Raw genomic sequence first — 16615 nt, 5'->3', positions numbered from 1 at the left:
TGTGAAAATGTTTGAAAATTTAGTCCTTCCATTCAGGCATTTTCTTCAGCATTCAAGAAAACATTTTTTTGCAGGTGCGAATGCTCCCACAGTCTCAAACTTGAGGAGTTGGCTGAAGGATCATCCAACATTTGAAGTAGTAAGGCCTGGAGTACTGCCTACCAAGTTCTATGGGTATGGAGATATTAATTTTTTATTTCTTGTATAGATAGTTTGAAGTCACGAAGGGATTGAAAATTTTGATGCATTTATGTTGCTATCATATTACAGGAAGCCGCTTGCATTTGGAAAATACCATTAAAGTGAAAATGAGAGTAACACCCACATGTGTAGAATGTGATTTATTGTGTATTTTAATGCATTTTCTGAAATACATGGGAATATTGTGTACAAATTATGGTCATAGTGTCTGTTCATGATCAGTTTCAGGCCCGTATTCTTAGTTGACCCTCCATATCTGTCCCTACATTAGAAGAGGCCCCTACACGCATTTCTCAGTCAACCCTTTGTAAGTGGTGGTGGGTAATTCAATCGTCAAGTCCTCTGGAATGACGTAGATGATGGCACAGCATCAATTTACCGCTCTGGTTACATAATGGGACCTAATTAAGAAAAGACGTTCGATAATTTTCAGGCATATTGTTAGGGCAATGGCTCAAGGTAAATAAACAGAGTAGTCTGTCAGGTCCTGTCGGTAAGTTAATTATAGCTACAAATACTCTCATATCGAGCCAAAATCAGAATCATATTGTTTTTAAATTACTTCAAAAGCGATCTATTCAAGATAGTGATAAGTACAGAGCAAATATGATCATTTACTTGGGAACTTAGGTTGCATTATCAAGGTTCGTCATTCGCTTTTACCTTCTGTAGGTAAGTTTATCATGTGGCAAATAGCAGCATGAAAATATGTTTTCTATGGTTATATGTAAACGAAGTATTGGTTTCTCCAAAGGGTACCAAGCTCCAAACATGAAAAATATTAATATATATTCGCAGAAACGAGGTGATGTATACCACTGTATTGTACTTATTATTTTTCAACCAATTTTATTATTTATTTTAATTGATGGGTATAATGCGGTGGTATTATTACCATTCTGTGTTTTTGTATATTTTAAAATGGTTCATGTGAGCTCGTCTCCCTTAATATGCGTTATAATGTAGATTCTATAATCAAAGTGATCGGCAGGCTAAATTTGGCTGTTTAAGTAAATGAAAGGTCGTAGCACTTTTCATTTACTTAAATATGTCTAACTTCCACCAATTGAAGCCTGAATCTGTTGAACTTAAATTTGGCTGCCTTGTTTTTGTAGGGTGTAGGGCTGGTTCAGGTGCTCTACATCAAGGAGGGCCCGTTTTGGGAACAAAACGGCCATATGTAGGGCTTGGTGTGTTGTGTGTGGGCCAGTATCGGTTCATGCAGGGGCTGATGGCGTATTCAGGGTTGGTTGGTCCTACAGGGTCGACTGGGAATATGGGCCTAGTCTTCAAATTCTATACAGGAGGCTCAGGTATGGTGTGTTGACTTGAGTGTCGGCCTCCCATTCTGTGGGCCTGGGTTCAAATCTTGGTGGTGGCTGATAATTACTAGACCACCCAATCCCTGCTTGAGTGCTATGTGGAGGACACTTCAAGTATAGTACTCCATCCTTTGGATGGGATATTAAGCCATTGGCCCCTTGGGAACTTCCGTTATGAGCCGGCCGATGTTAGGTTTCTCTACTCCCTTTCTTCCCATCCCTAACAAATGACCTTAGCTGTTGATCACCTCTTCCAAATACTATGCAAGGTATCAGTAGAGAGTAAGCCTTTCAATTGAGACATTATGCCTTAGGATTACTTGTTAATTACTTCATTTTGAGTCCATGGCTACTAGGATAGATTTCTTATTATTTTTTAATAAAATTTTTACTGGTGGGTCGATGGTAGCAGAAAATATGCTATAAAAGCATTTAAATAAAAACACTTCATTCGTGTGTGCATACTTAACATTTTTTTAAATGTTTAAATTTTTTGGAGGACCTGAAGAGAAATGTTCTGATGCCACGGCTAGAAAATATTTTCAATCAGGTGTGGTCCTATTGATGTAGGAGAACTTTTTATAATATTCCAATGTGAGTGGGTCTTTATCTTGAACTGACAGGTGATCATTTATTCCCACCAAGTTTGGTGTTGCAATTTTCTCTCCAATGGAGTTCATTCAGCCCATGCTCTTTCCCCACTGACTGTTATTTACATCCCACATAGGATGCTCCTTTCTCTCCCAACCTCTGCGTTCTCTCATACTTTTATATTTCAGTCACACTCGCTCTTTATATTTCCTACGCTGCTTTTATTTGCACCTTCATCGTATGATAGTCTTGTGATGACTTGAGCTGTCTTGTTCTTTGCCCAGTTTTATGTAACGCGTTGACTGCCACGCTGGAGGTAGTGTCTGCCAAAGAAAGTTCCTGCTGCTGATAGTGACCTGCCATGGAGAAACTAAAAGTCTGGTTGACTTCTGATGCCACGGTTGACAGGAACTGATTGTTGAGGCATGGTCCCAAATTGGTCGTTATGACTTTATGCGGGGGGCAGAGCAAAATTTTTCAACTTCAATCTGAGCCACAAATTACTCATGATTGACATGGGATTTTCAAAGTGTACTTTTATATTACCTTCTTGCCAATGAACCATATAATTCATTGTTACTATCATTAATTTATGAACAGTAATGCATAGGCTTAAAAGTATGCAATTTCCAAAAAAATCATCAATCATTGATATTGGTGGTAGTTGCCATGAGGCATTTATGTTTGTTTGGAATGGTTACAGTTGTCCTATGCCTGTATAGACTGGAAAAGAATTGTAGCAGAAAGAAAGACTTAATTTGCGAATGATCGGAAGAACTAAATAATTTATTCTTCTGTATGATAATTTTTTTCTGAATAAATACAAAGAAATGCGCATACAAGTATTTTATGTCCACATACGGTTCATGGGAATTCTACAGAATCGATATAAAAGCATGTCTTGGGACTATGGGCTGGAAGACATCTTTGATTCACCATCTGGAATACTTCTGTATTGTCCAAAAACCTCTGGTTCCTCTGATTATCTCCATTCCCATGTCTTGCCTTTGAATGATGCCTGCCCTTAGCGGATAGTATCAGAGGCATCCAGAGAAAGCACTGCATTCAACAATCCAATCACCAGAGAACTGCCTCTGGTTTGTTGCACTATTATGACTGCAGTAATTCAAAACAGAGTAAAATTCGTTTTAGATTCATTCGCAATGCAATTTCTATGTTCCATGGACCAGTGATAGCCAACAGATAGAAATGGACTAAATCTTGAACACGAAAATGGTATTACGGTAAATGGTACTAAAACATCATTTTGGACGACATGTTGAAATTAGCAATATTATCTGGCAAATCTGTCACGGAACAAAGATCACAAAGAAGATTTGAAAGAAATTACCAGTCAACATGATACCACAATCATATTGTCTGGCTTTTTCTTTCATTACTCGTGTTGATGTTGCCATGGTCTTTGAATGGGTCGATGTCAAGCAAAATTGTTCATGGTACCAACTGATGTTTATTCTTTACCATAAGATACAGTTCCCCAATGTCTTGCTGGATGTAGTTGAACTCATGAGTTTTTATTTTAAAGTTGGTTTGATAAAAATTTTATTGCATGCTTCATTTCTTTATTTCAGAAATAAGGTGGTGGTGTCTAAGAAGCCAAATGAATCGTCTTCTGATGGCAAGCATCCGACTTCAGTTGCTGGAGCAAAAGCTGTTCCTGTCGCAATAACTCCAAAACCAGCTGCATCCACTCCTGGACCAAAGGGAATCAAGGCCATTGGCCAGCATGCAACCAAGGCCCCCGCATCCAATCAGGGCAAAGCTGCAGGGGCATCTACTCCTGCTACTCCCAAGCATCCATCTAAATCTTCCAGTGCCGCCAAGTCCCCTATCAAATGCCTTCCTTTGTTTACTCCAACTGGTACAATTGCCAAGACAACCCCTGTTGCCACCAAGACTCAGACAAAATGTCCTGTCAGTCAAGTGAAGACATCAGCTGCAAATACATTAAAAGTATCAACACATTCCCCCAAATTGGGTGCCAGTGGCAGTGCTCCATCACAGGAGGCCACTGTCTCAAAGAAATTGATAGAACTGAAGCATGTTACTCAAGCAAGTGGGACCGTTAATATAAGTATTGGAACTAAGAGGCCGTCAATCTCTTCAGCTGATGGTAAGAGTGATGGAGAAACGTCATCTAAGAAGTCGAGGATGCCAAGTGGAACAGGAGCTTCCGCACCACCTTCTACTTCCACTGCAGGATCTACTCCTGGGGCAAATAGTGCTAATAATTGTGAACCGATTCGTCTGAATGTACAAAAAACTCTTCAAGAGCTCCTGCAGAAAAGGTATGGACTCTGCAGTAAATAATGCAATGAATAACGTATCAGTGCTGTGAATGCTGTTACTCCTATTTGTATTATACACATTAGGCCAGTGCACCCTTATCATAAAATACACATGGTTCCGCAAAATGTCAAATTTTCTTTCTTATCCTTCATTAAGATGAAATATGACCGTTTTCTTCGTAGAAATAAGCATATATTATGTGAAGTTGTAGTATTCATGATCATGAGGTATTCTGCTGCAAGGGAGGAATCGTGTGACCAAATTCAGTGAGGACTTTATTTAGAGAAGCCTCAATATTTTCATGACCACGATTTCTCACTTTGATAAATTAAAACTTTTGGAATTACGTTTGTTTGAATTTTCATTGACCTCACTTCTAAAGCGTGCCAATTTTTAGTGCCAAAGTTTCATGGCCGTGTGCACTACTGCATTTGGTATTAGGAAAATTTTGTCTCACAGTTTCTGTTGTTTACACGTTTTAGATTGTGTAGACACATTGTCATATAGAAATCCAATTTCGAGAAGCACTTGTAAAACAGAATGTTAAAGGTCAGAAAAAAATCAATTGCAAAGGATTTTTTATAGCATTGAATGCATGGATGGATAAATATATGCTGTGGATAAGTAGTGAGTCATTTTCAAGCGCTAATTATTTCCTTTATGTTTGTACTAGCAGCCCTGTCAATGTTTGAGCGAAGTAATGCATTAATTGTAAAAAAAAACTACAGCTGAAATCAGAAAGGGAGGGAATTAAATACAATTAATATACAGTCGGATCCGGATTTAACGTCTTCGCATTTAATGTTTTTCCGCATTTAGCGTTTATTTTTTTGGGTCCCGATTCATTCCCTATTAGGACAATGTAAAAATTATCCGTATTTAGTGTTTCCGCATTTTGCGTTTTTCCACATTTATGGTCGTAAAAATTTGTCCCGCTCAAGATTTTTTTGCCCGATTTAACGTTTTTTCATGACGGTTCATACAAATCTTCGAATTTATGCTCATCAACAAGAACAGTCTCATGAAAGCTTACCAAGAGTCGATAGAATCTACCGGGGAACGCTTCTTCAACTGCTTTCTTTCGCGAGCGCAGCGCTGCGACCTTCAACTCGCAAGTTGGGTGATTTGTCTTCTCGTAACGTTTCGCTCCCCTTCTGATCCAAACACCAGGCACTTTTTGTATCAGATCCGATCTAATGGAGCAAAGTCATCCCTTAATGACCTCGAACTATCTTATCCTTCACTTCTTGAACTTGACTTCGATGATACGTGACGACTGATGGCACGAGTTATCCTCCGAGGGCCGCTACAATAATGGTTTTCTCGTTATGTTTTCAATTGATGGCTTATGCCCCTTTCAACTCTACTACCTACGGGCAGTCGATTATTAGCCCAATATTTTTTCAGTCGGCTACTTTCTCTTTTCAAAAGAGGAGGCCCAATATCAATTGCGCAGTTCACTAGAAGATTCTTTCTATAATCAATTCCAAGGTCAGTTTCCACGGAGGAACAACGAAAGAACAGAGGAAGTGTTTCCCCTGTCATGACCGTGAGTGAGAGCATTCTTTCCTTACGGAACAACATTATTTTACATCGTAATTTAGATATCCCGGAGCCAATTAATCGACATGCGGCTGCTTGATATCGCTGTTGATTCAAAAATATTTGTCTGGTGCTAATTAATGTCAAAAGAGAATGACAATCGGAGTTTTGACGAACTATCACGGTCCATAACTCTAAATAAATCGCTCATGCTGGAAAAAAATCACCGCATACTCGCGGTAGAATAGATGAGCGCGGAAAAATACGAAAATCCGGCAGGTATCCCTTGGTGGTTGACTTCGACATCATAACCCTGACGAAATTGCCAAACTCCAGAGGAATTGACAATTTTTCGAATGAAATCCAGTTCTGTTGAAGATTAAACCTTTTCACTTAACAGAGTTTAGCTAATCGTTATTCAAGGTCCAACCAAATTTTATTAAAAGCTGCCGAGAAACAAGGCGAGTCGGAGTCAAGGTGATCAGCGCGCCGCGTAAGCAACTTCTCCCGGGTCCATTCGACCTGCATACGGGCGCGGATATATGACAACGAATCTGGTGTTATCATCGAGTTGAATCACCATCGACTTTTACGCATACTAAAATAAGATTCTACTTTTTTGGATGACCTCGAAATCCAAAATGTGCGCATAGGAGGCTCTTTAAAGGCTCATAAATCCCTTGTTTCGCCGAGGCAACAGAAAACGTTAAGTTGGCAAAATTCCAGAAAACCTCCCTTTTCCTAGATATTCGGTAGTTGAGAATTCGATATTAGCGATCTTCTGCTGTCCCTTTATTTCACTCATTCCTCATGATTTTTCGAGTACTTTACGCCTTTTTTTATTATATTAGAAATGCTATAGTCACCTGCATGTCACTTATACAGAAAAAATTCTAAATTTCATCGAGACAACTGAAATATGCATCAAAATGGAATCACTAATGTCCATAATAATAATCTGTGTGGGAATGCTTTTAAGTTGATGTTTATTAGAATTATTTAAAATATTTCACTAAAACAATTGTCATCCTCTCATTACTTATTTTTACTACCCATTTTTTTAGCTGATTCCTGAAAAGTATTATCCAACCTTCATAGGGCAGAGAACATTTCATTAAAGAATTTGCTGCTGCATTCAGCACCTTTTAGTTACTTAAAATAATATTTTTTATTCATAAAAAGCCATTCCAATCATTACAGACCCTAAAACCTGAAAAAAAATGGCAGGTCCTCATTTAGTGTTTTTCCGCATTTAGTGTTTTAAATTTTGTCCCCCCTGAAAAACCTTAAATCAGGATTCTACTGTACATTTATTAATGGGTGTTAACTTGGTCAAATTTTTTAAGTTTTCTGTATTTCAGAAACTAGTGCAATGATCTCCTACCATTCCTGAATTTCTTTTCCCTACACACTCATGTATTTTATTCTTGGATGCTGTACAATTTAACTCTTTTCTTTTGCCAAATCCATCTTGCTTTAATATATATTTATTTATTTATCACATCCCCCGTAAACAGCACATAACGGCCTTTTACAACGAGGGTTTCCAATATTAACAAAGTACAACACAAACATCCATGCCCTGGATAGGGATCACCTACCCAGGCGGGATTCGAACCCACGACCTACGGTTTGGCAGGCGAGGACTTTACCCCACCCCCACTGAGGCCGGCGCCCAATTTATTTTCCTTTTGTATATGAATATCCATATATACCCACTTCACTGGACTTAATCATCTTCTAGTTTTATAATGAATGGAGTTTTAATACACCTATTTCTTTCTAGGATTCAAGAGTGTGATGACCTAAATACTAGTGAAGAAGATGTGAAGAAAATGGCCTTAAATATTGAAGAGGAATTATATGGCTATTTCAAGGACACAGGGATGAAATACAAGTCCAAGTACAGGTAAGAATTTTGGTCTAATTTATTGAGAACTTGGGCATTAAAAAAATTCACCTTAATCATAAGGATTTTTTGTTGTAGAAATTATTAATTTTTGAAAATATTCCTGTAATTCATGAAAAAATTCACTTCCGTTGCTAGAGAAAGAGCTATCTGCTTAAGCTTTTTCTATGGGAATACAGGATTCTATTTGGCGAAAAGAGCTTGGTAAACCTCTTTTTTCCTTGAAACTTCCAAGTAACAGAAAGAAGTAACAGAAGAAACTTCCAAGTAACAGTTCCTTTACTGGTGGCGAATACTCACGCGGAGGATAGTTCTCAAATCGAGATTGAAATGTTAGCCATATTGAACCCTCTTTGCGGAATGACAGACTAGAAAGGCTTTAGTTTTTATCATATCTTGGTATTAGCTGCAAAATTAATTATGAAATGGGTTTTGAGAAATTAATTTTAGTGTACTGATGAAGTTGATGTTATACATTTTAGGCAAAAACATGTCTGTGTGGCATGAATATGTGCTAATTTTGCATGAAAATTTATCTTGCTTTATAAGCTGCAAACAAAAATAAAAATTGCAATATTTTTCATGAATGAGGAAATAAAATTTTATACAAACATTGCAAAATGAAGGTAAGTTAAGATGTAAGATGGATTGCTACTGTCAGATTGTTTTTATTTTCACAGGAGCTTGGTATTCAACATCAAGGATCCAAAAAACTTGGCTCTTTTCCGTAAAATAGTTGAGGGTCAGGTTGATCCTCATCGGTTGGTGAGGATGAGTCCAGAAGAATTAGCCTCTCAAGAGCTAGCGCAGTGGAGAGAAAGGGAAACAAAACATGTAAGCTTAATGGAATCACTGTGCACGCATTGTCTACTCATCATTTATCCCCTCACAGTGCTAGATTTTTGTTGCCATGTGCCTTTCTTAATTTGACTGAATGTTGAACTTGTGCTCCCTTTAAAACTTATTGGTGCAATAATTATTTATCAACTAACTTTTTCATTATTATTTATGAATGAAATAACGTAACCAACAAGTTTTGTTAAAGAGTATAACCTTCGAATAAATCATTTTTAATGGCTGAATACTGCTTTGTGTGGTTTCACTCCATGTTGATATAATATTTGTTTGGTAAATTAATAGGATAACGGCTATTAGAGCTAAAGCTATTTTTTTCGATGTCAAACAACAATAATTTTGCTGTAGGCTAGGACATATTCCTTGAAATGAAAAATCATGCTATACCTTCATGTATCATTTACTGAGGTTCTGTGTATTCTCTTTTGTGAACCCTCTTCCCGCTAGCAACTGGAAATGATCAAGAAGAATGAGCTGGATATGATGTCTCAAGCTATTACCTATGTCATGAAGACTCATAAAGGAGAACAAGTAATTGAAAAGGATGAGAGTCTAAAACTTCAAGGTTGGTTTTTATGCAAAGTATTTATTTAAAAAAATACTTCTGTTGTTATAGTAGAAGTTAACAGGGCCAAATATTTGGAAGTTTGTAATAACAAACTTTTTATGGATGTTTCTTATTTTAATCATCGAAAAAAATGCATTTTAAATAAAAAAAATTTCAAATATTTTTTAGTTTTACACGATCATTGTATGTCATATTATTATTAGGTTTATCATAAAAGTAAATATGATTGTAGAAGTAAAGAATGTCAGACTCTTAGACAAGATTAGCAATTGAATGAAATGCAAGTGTATACCATGAATTTCATGCCTGTGTGTCAGCTCGTAGTTTTCTGTGGCTTTCTGGATCTTTCTACCTTCAGGGTTTTTGCTCCATGGGTTGACAATCAACATGCCGAAAACCCAGAGGATGGAGAGATCCGTGAATGCATGCCAATTCCATGCCATACCATGATTGGAAAATCATGAGCGGCATCATTTGTATTCCAAATTTTCTTAATCTACGAATATCCTTCCTTAGTACATTAGTTTTGTTGCACAAACAGCAATAATGCCCCCATGGTTTGATGGTATATCATAAAAAATATTCCCCCGGCAAAGAAGAATCAAAACCTCTACAAAGATGACAAGTGCACTCAAATGAGTGACAATGTAGGCACCCAGGATACTGACACAATGGCTTAATTTGGGTCCATTTGATAAGGCTAAAATTAAATTACATTGTAGTTTATTTTAAGCACAGGCAGTGTTGGGAACACTGATAAGATTTGTACTTGTTACAAATCTGATTAATATTTGTTACTTGTTGCTGACTTTACCATGCTTGGGGTAGCTGTCCCATTATCTCCCCTTGAGAATGGCTATTGTCTGTACATAAAAAGTGATGCATGTAACTGAAGGTAAGCATGTGCTTTGACTTTGCAGAATCAGTAGAAAGCAAATTGGAACCTGCCGATCCCTCTCTTGACCTTCCACCTTCAAATTCGGTGACTTCTACGGTAGAGGACATCACCCTAGAGTCAAGCCTTTTTTCAAAGCATAAGGATGATTATGTGAGTATTTTTGTTTGGTACTTATTTCTGATTCCATACTGTTACTCTTGCGCTATTCCATTTTAAGTGAGTTCATGCAGTGATCGTATGTTCTCCAGTTTGGTGTATGAGTACATATGTCCTGTGTTCAGGTCCCCCTGGCAAGGAAGTTTCTCTTGAATTCTTATGAACCACCACTGTTGGTGTGGCTGAACATTCTGTGGTTTGATGCCAGTTGTTTTTTTATGTGAAAAAATTAACTCATTGCCACTACCAGGACTCACCCAGTGATATTTTTGTTATTATTTCAGTTTAGAGATCGGGACAAGCTCTTTGATAAGGATCGCTTAACCAGTAAGCACAAGAGGGACGACAAGGACGGGAGTGGGAGGGGTGGGGGGGACAAGAAAGGGGATCGCAAGGGCGATCGGAGCAAGGGGGGGGACGGGAAAGGGAGTGGCAGTCACAAAGAGGAGAGGAGGAAGGACCGAGGCAAGAGCAGTCGTCACCACGACCGGAGGAAGGAGAGTGGGGGGAGGAGCAGTGGCAGCTCGAGCACCTCCTCGCACCGGAGCAGCAGCGGCAGCAATGGCAGCAGCAAGGAGAGGAAGAAGAAAGAAGGGGAGAAAGAGGATTGCTTGAAGAGTAAGCTGGGTGAGGAGAAGTCTGGAGAGTTGGTGGACATCAAGGAGGAGGTGGAGAGTGACTCCAAGGATATGGAGGGGCTTGATGACATGAAGAAAGAGGAATTTGGGAAATACGAGGGCTCATCTGGGATATGGGGCTCAAAATTAGGCAAAGGGTTGGCAGATGACAGTGACACATCGGACAGAGAGCCCAGCTCCACAGTCACTATCAAGTAAGTACATACCTAGGTAATATCTAGGAGTTACTTTTTGCAAGTAATAATCATCCATAATGAAAACCTTGTTGCATTGCACTATTATAATTCATTTTCGGGAATACGTCTGCGTGCTTAATATTTAACTCAACGTTTCGTTCCACTTACTGGGAACGTCGTCAGGAGAATGAAAATATAAACACCTATCATACCGTTGGAAAAACTGGTCCATTGTTGTCAAGGTATTTAAAAAAGTAAATAAAAATAAAATAAAAGCCAACTTCTTTAAAACATCTAATATAAAAAAGGAAGATGAAAGGTGGAATATTGTAATTAAATTTTCGAAATGTATCTCTTCCACACATGGCTTAAATTATATCCATCATCCCTGTTAAAATTCATTGGTCGTTTAGAAATTTCTATCGCCTCTCTAATAAGCCGTGGATAATATGCAGATTTTCTTGCAATGGCTTTGGCCTCATCCAGGAGGATCTTGTGTCCTGGCCCCGACATAAAATGATCGGCGACAGCTGAAGTTTCCCATTGCCTTGCCTTCAGCGCCCTTTCTAAACGACCAATGAATTTTAACAGGGATGATGGATATAATTTAAGCCATGTGTGGAAGAGATACATTTCGAAAATTTAATTACAATATTCCACCTTTCATCTTCCTTTTTTATATTAGATGTTTTAAAGAAGTTGGCTTTTATTTTATTTTTATTTACTTTTTTAAATACCTTGACAACAATGGACCAGTTTTTCCAACGGTATGATAGGTGTTTATATTTTCATTCTCCTGACGACGTTCCCAGTAAGTGGAACGAAACGTTGAGTTAAATATTAAGCACGCAGACGTATTCCCGAAAATGAATTATAATAGTGCATCTAATCGCTGCGAAAACCTTAAAACTAAAACCTTGTTGCATTGTTTATTGTATTGGACATAGGTGCATATTGCTTTTGATAATCACCTACCAAAGACTTCAGGGCTATGTATTATAATTATTACTCGTGAATGACGTGGATGGCACTTACAATATGAGAGCTGGGATACTGAGTGAGGGTTTTCCTTTTGAGGCTTTTGTGGAGGTTGGAGCCTGATTACCGAGTTCTTCTAGAATTCCTTATACAGGTGTCCATATTGTGGGGGAAACAATTTTGCATTCATAGAAGTGGACATTTTAGATCTGAGATAAACGTAAGTGAAGACACCCTCTACAATGTTCATCAAACTTTTTCCCCACTGTATGGTGGGGTGTGGAAGAAACTCCTCAAAAAAATACATCATCAAATCAATGGTTTTTGTTAGTATCTGCACATCATGATTTTAAATGTTTTAGAATTATGTGAGTTAAGCCAGGTTAAAAATTCCAGCTCTTTCATTTGAGAAAAAAATGTAACCAGGTTAGGTCAAATGTAATTTACGGCAATTATATTAGGAAATACATACACATATTAAACATGGAGTAAATAGAAAACTTGGCTTATTTGTCTGGTGGGAAAGATACTCGTTTGTCCAGAATTCTAATAAATGAGAAGTTATGAATTGTGAAAATTCGTGGATGAAAATGTTAATGTTTTGATATTTTGCATATCAGTACATGATAGATTTTAAAATCTGTTCTCATTTTTTAGGACACCTGACATAGATACTGATGAAGCTGAAAAGGGGTCCTCTGATGCAATTTGGAAAGGCTATGTCAGTATGTCAGAAGTTGCTAAGTTCTTCATTATAGCACACCCTGTAAGTAAATTATTCCTTGTAGACAATTGTGTTACATATTAGTCTATTGGTTTGAAGTGCAAATATTCCAGTTGTTTTTTCAATTGTCTATCCTTAGCGTATTATATGACTGCGAATAGCTTTGTAAATCTGTAGACCTTTGTAAATCTTTTGAGGTATTGATTTTTACAGTGCTGTATATAGTGTACTGCAAGTATTTCTGGTCTTAGATTTAATTTGAAAATGTTTTTGGGTGGCTTTGTCTGCTCTACTATATTGAAGGGCCAACCTCATGCCGTAATGGGGAAAATAATGTGTTTGCTGGAATTTAATTTTAAATAATATGTTCAGCTCCTTAAATGTTAACTGGAAATAGCAATTTTTATGGCTTCCCTGATTTGTTCACTTGTTATTTTCATGGGCTGCCAATTATTTTGCTCAGGCCCTTTTTGGTGGTAGTAGCTCGTAGAAAAATGTTATTACATGTCACTCTGTAGTCATGTTAGTCTGCCAATGGCTAAGCACTAGTTTCTTCAGGTATCCAGAAGGATCTGCATGCATACCTGAGGAAGCCAGTGTTGCTTCCTTGGGTGTGTTTGGATGACAATTTCCATCCTGCAATCACTAGTTTTTAGCTTAAGGGAAGGGATCAGACTCGATTATGCATGGAAATGCTATGAGTTTAGTTAATTAATGAATTATTTTGAATCTTACCCATCAATGAATTTTATTCAAGCTTGTGTAAGGTATTATCTAAATTTATAATGTTGGTGATTTTTATAATTTTTGAATCATTGTTTTTATTTTTTGAAGGTTTCCGGTTACTACCAAGAGTTGAGTAATGACCTGCCTGACTGCCTGGACATAGTTGGCAGAATTAGCCCTGATACTGTTTGGGAATATATTTCTAAGATGAAAAAATCGGGCACTAAGGTAATGATTATATGACAATTCTGTTAGTAAGATTGACTTTTTAGAAGGTAGTTTGTTCCATTGTGGAGAAAAAATTAATTTTATGGTCATTAACGAAAATGGACTCTAATGAAAGGATAAATTTGGATTTTCTTTAAACACTGAAGAAATTTGTGCACGATTTGTACCGTACAGTAATTATAATATTCTTGAATTGTTGTAATGAATGGAGTGAAAACGTGAGATCCCCTTGTAATTCTAACAATTTTGGTAATGCTATTATTAGGAAAAATAGAAGCTTTGCTTTGGTTTCTGTGCATGTTAAATAAATCATGGTCTCTATTTATAGCAAGTTCTTGTGATTAACTTAATCCCTGTGTCTCTTAAAAGTGTAACATTTTGTTTTTTAGTAGTTTCTATTATGGTTACATTCTTATATTCAACTCATCATTTGAAAGTTAATAGTATGAATTTCCATCTTGTTTCCATTTTTAGAAGAAATGGACTTAACTTTGTCAATTTTCTTCTTATAGGAAATAGTGGTTATACGCCTCACTCCAGCTAATGACGAAGAAAAAATTTCTTATCTATACCTGTATAACTACCTTGCAATTCGAAACAGGTGAGTTATAGAGATAAATTATTTGGTGATTGGATCTCTTTAAAGTAACTTTCTTTAATTGTTATTGCCGGTTGAGCAATATAGGATTCTAAAATTAACATCTTTAATTGAATTTAGGTTTGGTGTTGTTGGAAATGCAAGTAAATCAGTGAAAGACTTCTATTTGATGCCTTTGGCCAGCCACAGTATTGTTCCACAGGTGTTATTACCATTGGATGGACCAGGTATGTGAATTGAAATGCATTTTGAATTTTATGTTGATTATTCTTCTATTAAACTTTCATATGTGATTATCCTGATGAAGCTTGTCAATCCATAACAAAGAATGTTGTTTTTTATATTCAATAATTAAATTTCCTTTGTTCTAGGTTTTGAAGATTTTAGGCCGCATTTACTGATAGGCATCATTGTGAGACTTCGCAAGAAGAAGGGAGAAAAATATGGGAACACTCGAAAGCTCTCGACTACTTCATCTGAATCTATGTCTGTTGCAGGTGCTTTTGACAGCTCAACTGTTAAAAAAGGTTTGTAAAAACATTTGTTGTATTGAAAGATGCATTTCATCTTAACACTTGATGTTCATAGCATGTTTTTACTTTATTTTCTCTGTTTACTGACCTCTTACTTTCTGCATACGTCCATCCAGTATAGTAACATTCATGGTTTAGATTTTAGATTTGCAGTTAGATAAGAAGAGATGGATAATCAATTCATGATAACTGTTACCTTTGACCGTGTTCTCAATGCTGTTCTGCACCAATTGCTTGAGTTGGAATGATTCATAAATTAATCTTCCTCTAATTTTTATAACACATCCGATACATTAAATGAAAAGACATTAATGCAATTCTTCAGGTGGCTAAATGTTATGGAAAAATTTCAAGAATGATTGGAATATTCAGTGAATAATGAATCATCAGAAAAGGGACAAAGATTATTGTGTTGCCAGCGTGGGGTTTTATTATTTACATCTTGGCACATGCTTCGTGTTCAAAAGTCTGTGTGCATCTATGATCTACTCACTGGTTGAATGAATCAAGTGAATGTCCAGTAAAAACTCTGGAGGGCTGGCTCACTATGCACCTGAAGTTTGGCCTTTGCTGGAAGAGGCGTGCGTTGCTGAGCGAAGGATGTGTTAGTGACCCTCTTCCAGCCTCTTCGCATTAAGGCCTAAGTTCTTGTGCATGGTGTGCCAACCCTCCAGAGTTTATACCAGAAATTCATTCAAACTGTGAGTGGAGCATAGATGCACGGAGACTTTTGCAAACCATATTATGTTCTTGCTCCTTGCTGGTTTGTTGCCATTTTTCATCAAAAGCTTACCTTCTTACATATTTTTACACCCCAACATATATGCGCACTGCCATATTATTACTTTAGTGTGTGGGCATCATCCGGTTTTATTCATTGGGGGGACATATGCCAGAGAATCTGGGGGGGGGGGGGGGGGTAATAAAAACAAATTACTTCTCATTGTTTTCATGCAAATATCGGGTGGGTCGTATTGCCCCTGTCCCTCTTGTTGATGTTGCCATTGTTTAAATGTATCAAATATCACATTGGACTATTGATAGTTAGAAGTTACTTTGGGTCTTATGTGTTTTCTAAAAATAAGAATGCATTAAGTGTGCATAAATGATGGCTTTATGGAGTTGCAAATTTTGTATTTTTACTGGCTCAGCCTTATAAATGATTGTAGCATAGGTTGTTAATAAAAGATAGTTCTGAATTTATTCAGTTATATGGTCACCTCAGCCGTCTACGGCAAAAAATTGGATATGTGGTAGAGTTTCTGTGGGGAAACAAAATGTGTGGACCAAGGTGCACCTGTTCTATGTGAACACCCCAAAATATTTAAAGCTGGTTTTCAATTAATTTCTCCTATTTTTTAAACTAAAGATATATGATATTGCCTTTGTGGATTTTTAACCTTTAGTTGAAAATCCATGGCAGCTCCCCTTTCACATTGTGCTTTCATATTTTATGAGGTAAATTGACATCATAGATATTCTATGCTGTCGAACTCGGAAATATGGCAATTCAATTCATTTATTTCAGTAAGCCTTATGATTGTCTCATGTCATTCTTATGAGTGAGAAAGAGTTGAAGTTATTTTCATAGCATAGGTATTATTTTATACATATTATCATGATTTACCTTTTTTAGTCCATTATTGAATTCATATCGTCTAA

General features: G+C 37.0%; 1 protein-coding gene across 1 annotated transcript in view; it reads left to right on the top strand.

Moving 5' to 3' along the window:
* Nucleotides 1-16615, top strand: part of LOC124154674 (death-inducer obliterator 1) — a 90696-nt gene that overhangs the window by 70739 nt on the left and 3342 nt on the right. The window contains exons 13-24 of the mRNA XM_046528544.1: nt 75-174; nt 3707-4423; nt 7753-7875; nt 8556-8709; nt 9178-9295; nt 10219-10346; nt 10637-11184; nt 12802-12910; nt 13703-13822; nt 14335-14423; nt 14541-14647; nt 14792-14947. Coding sequence (XP_046384500.1) covers nt 75-174; nt 3707-4423; nt 7753-7875; nt 8556-8709; nt 9178-9295; nt 10219-10346; nt 10637-11184; nt 12802-12910; nt 13703-13822; nt 14335-14423; nt 14541-14647; nt 14792-14947 — 2469 coding nt within the window. The remainder of the gene's footprint in view (nt 1-74; nt 175-3706; nt 4424-7752; nt 7876-8555; nt 8710-9177; nt 9296-10218; nt 10347-10636; nt 11185-12801; nt 12911-13702; nt 13823-14334; nt 14424-14540; nt 14648-14791; nt 14948-16615) is intronic.

The sequence above is a fragment of the Ischnura elegans genome, chromosome 2 (assembly GCF_921293095.1).
Source record: "Ischnura elegans chromosome 2, ioIscEleg1.1, whole genome shotgun sequence".
Lineage (NCBI taxonomy): Eukaryota > Metazoa > Arthropoda > Insecta > Odonata > Coenagrionidae > Ischnura > Ischnura elegans.
Note: the sequence above shows the minus strand (reverse complement) of the source record. Positions and strands in the feature narration are given on the sequence as shown.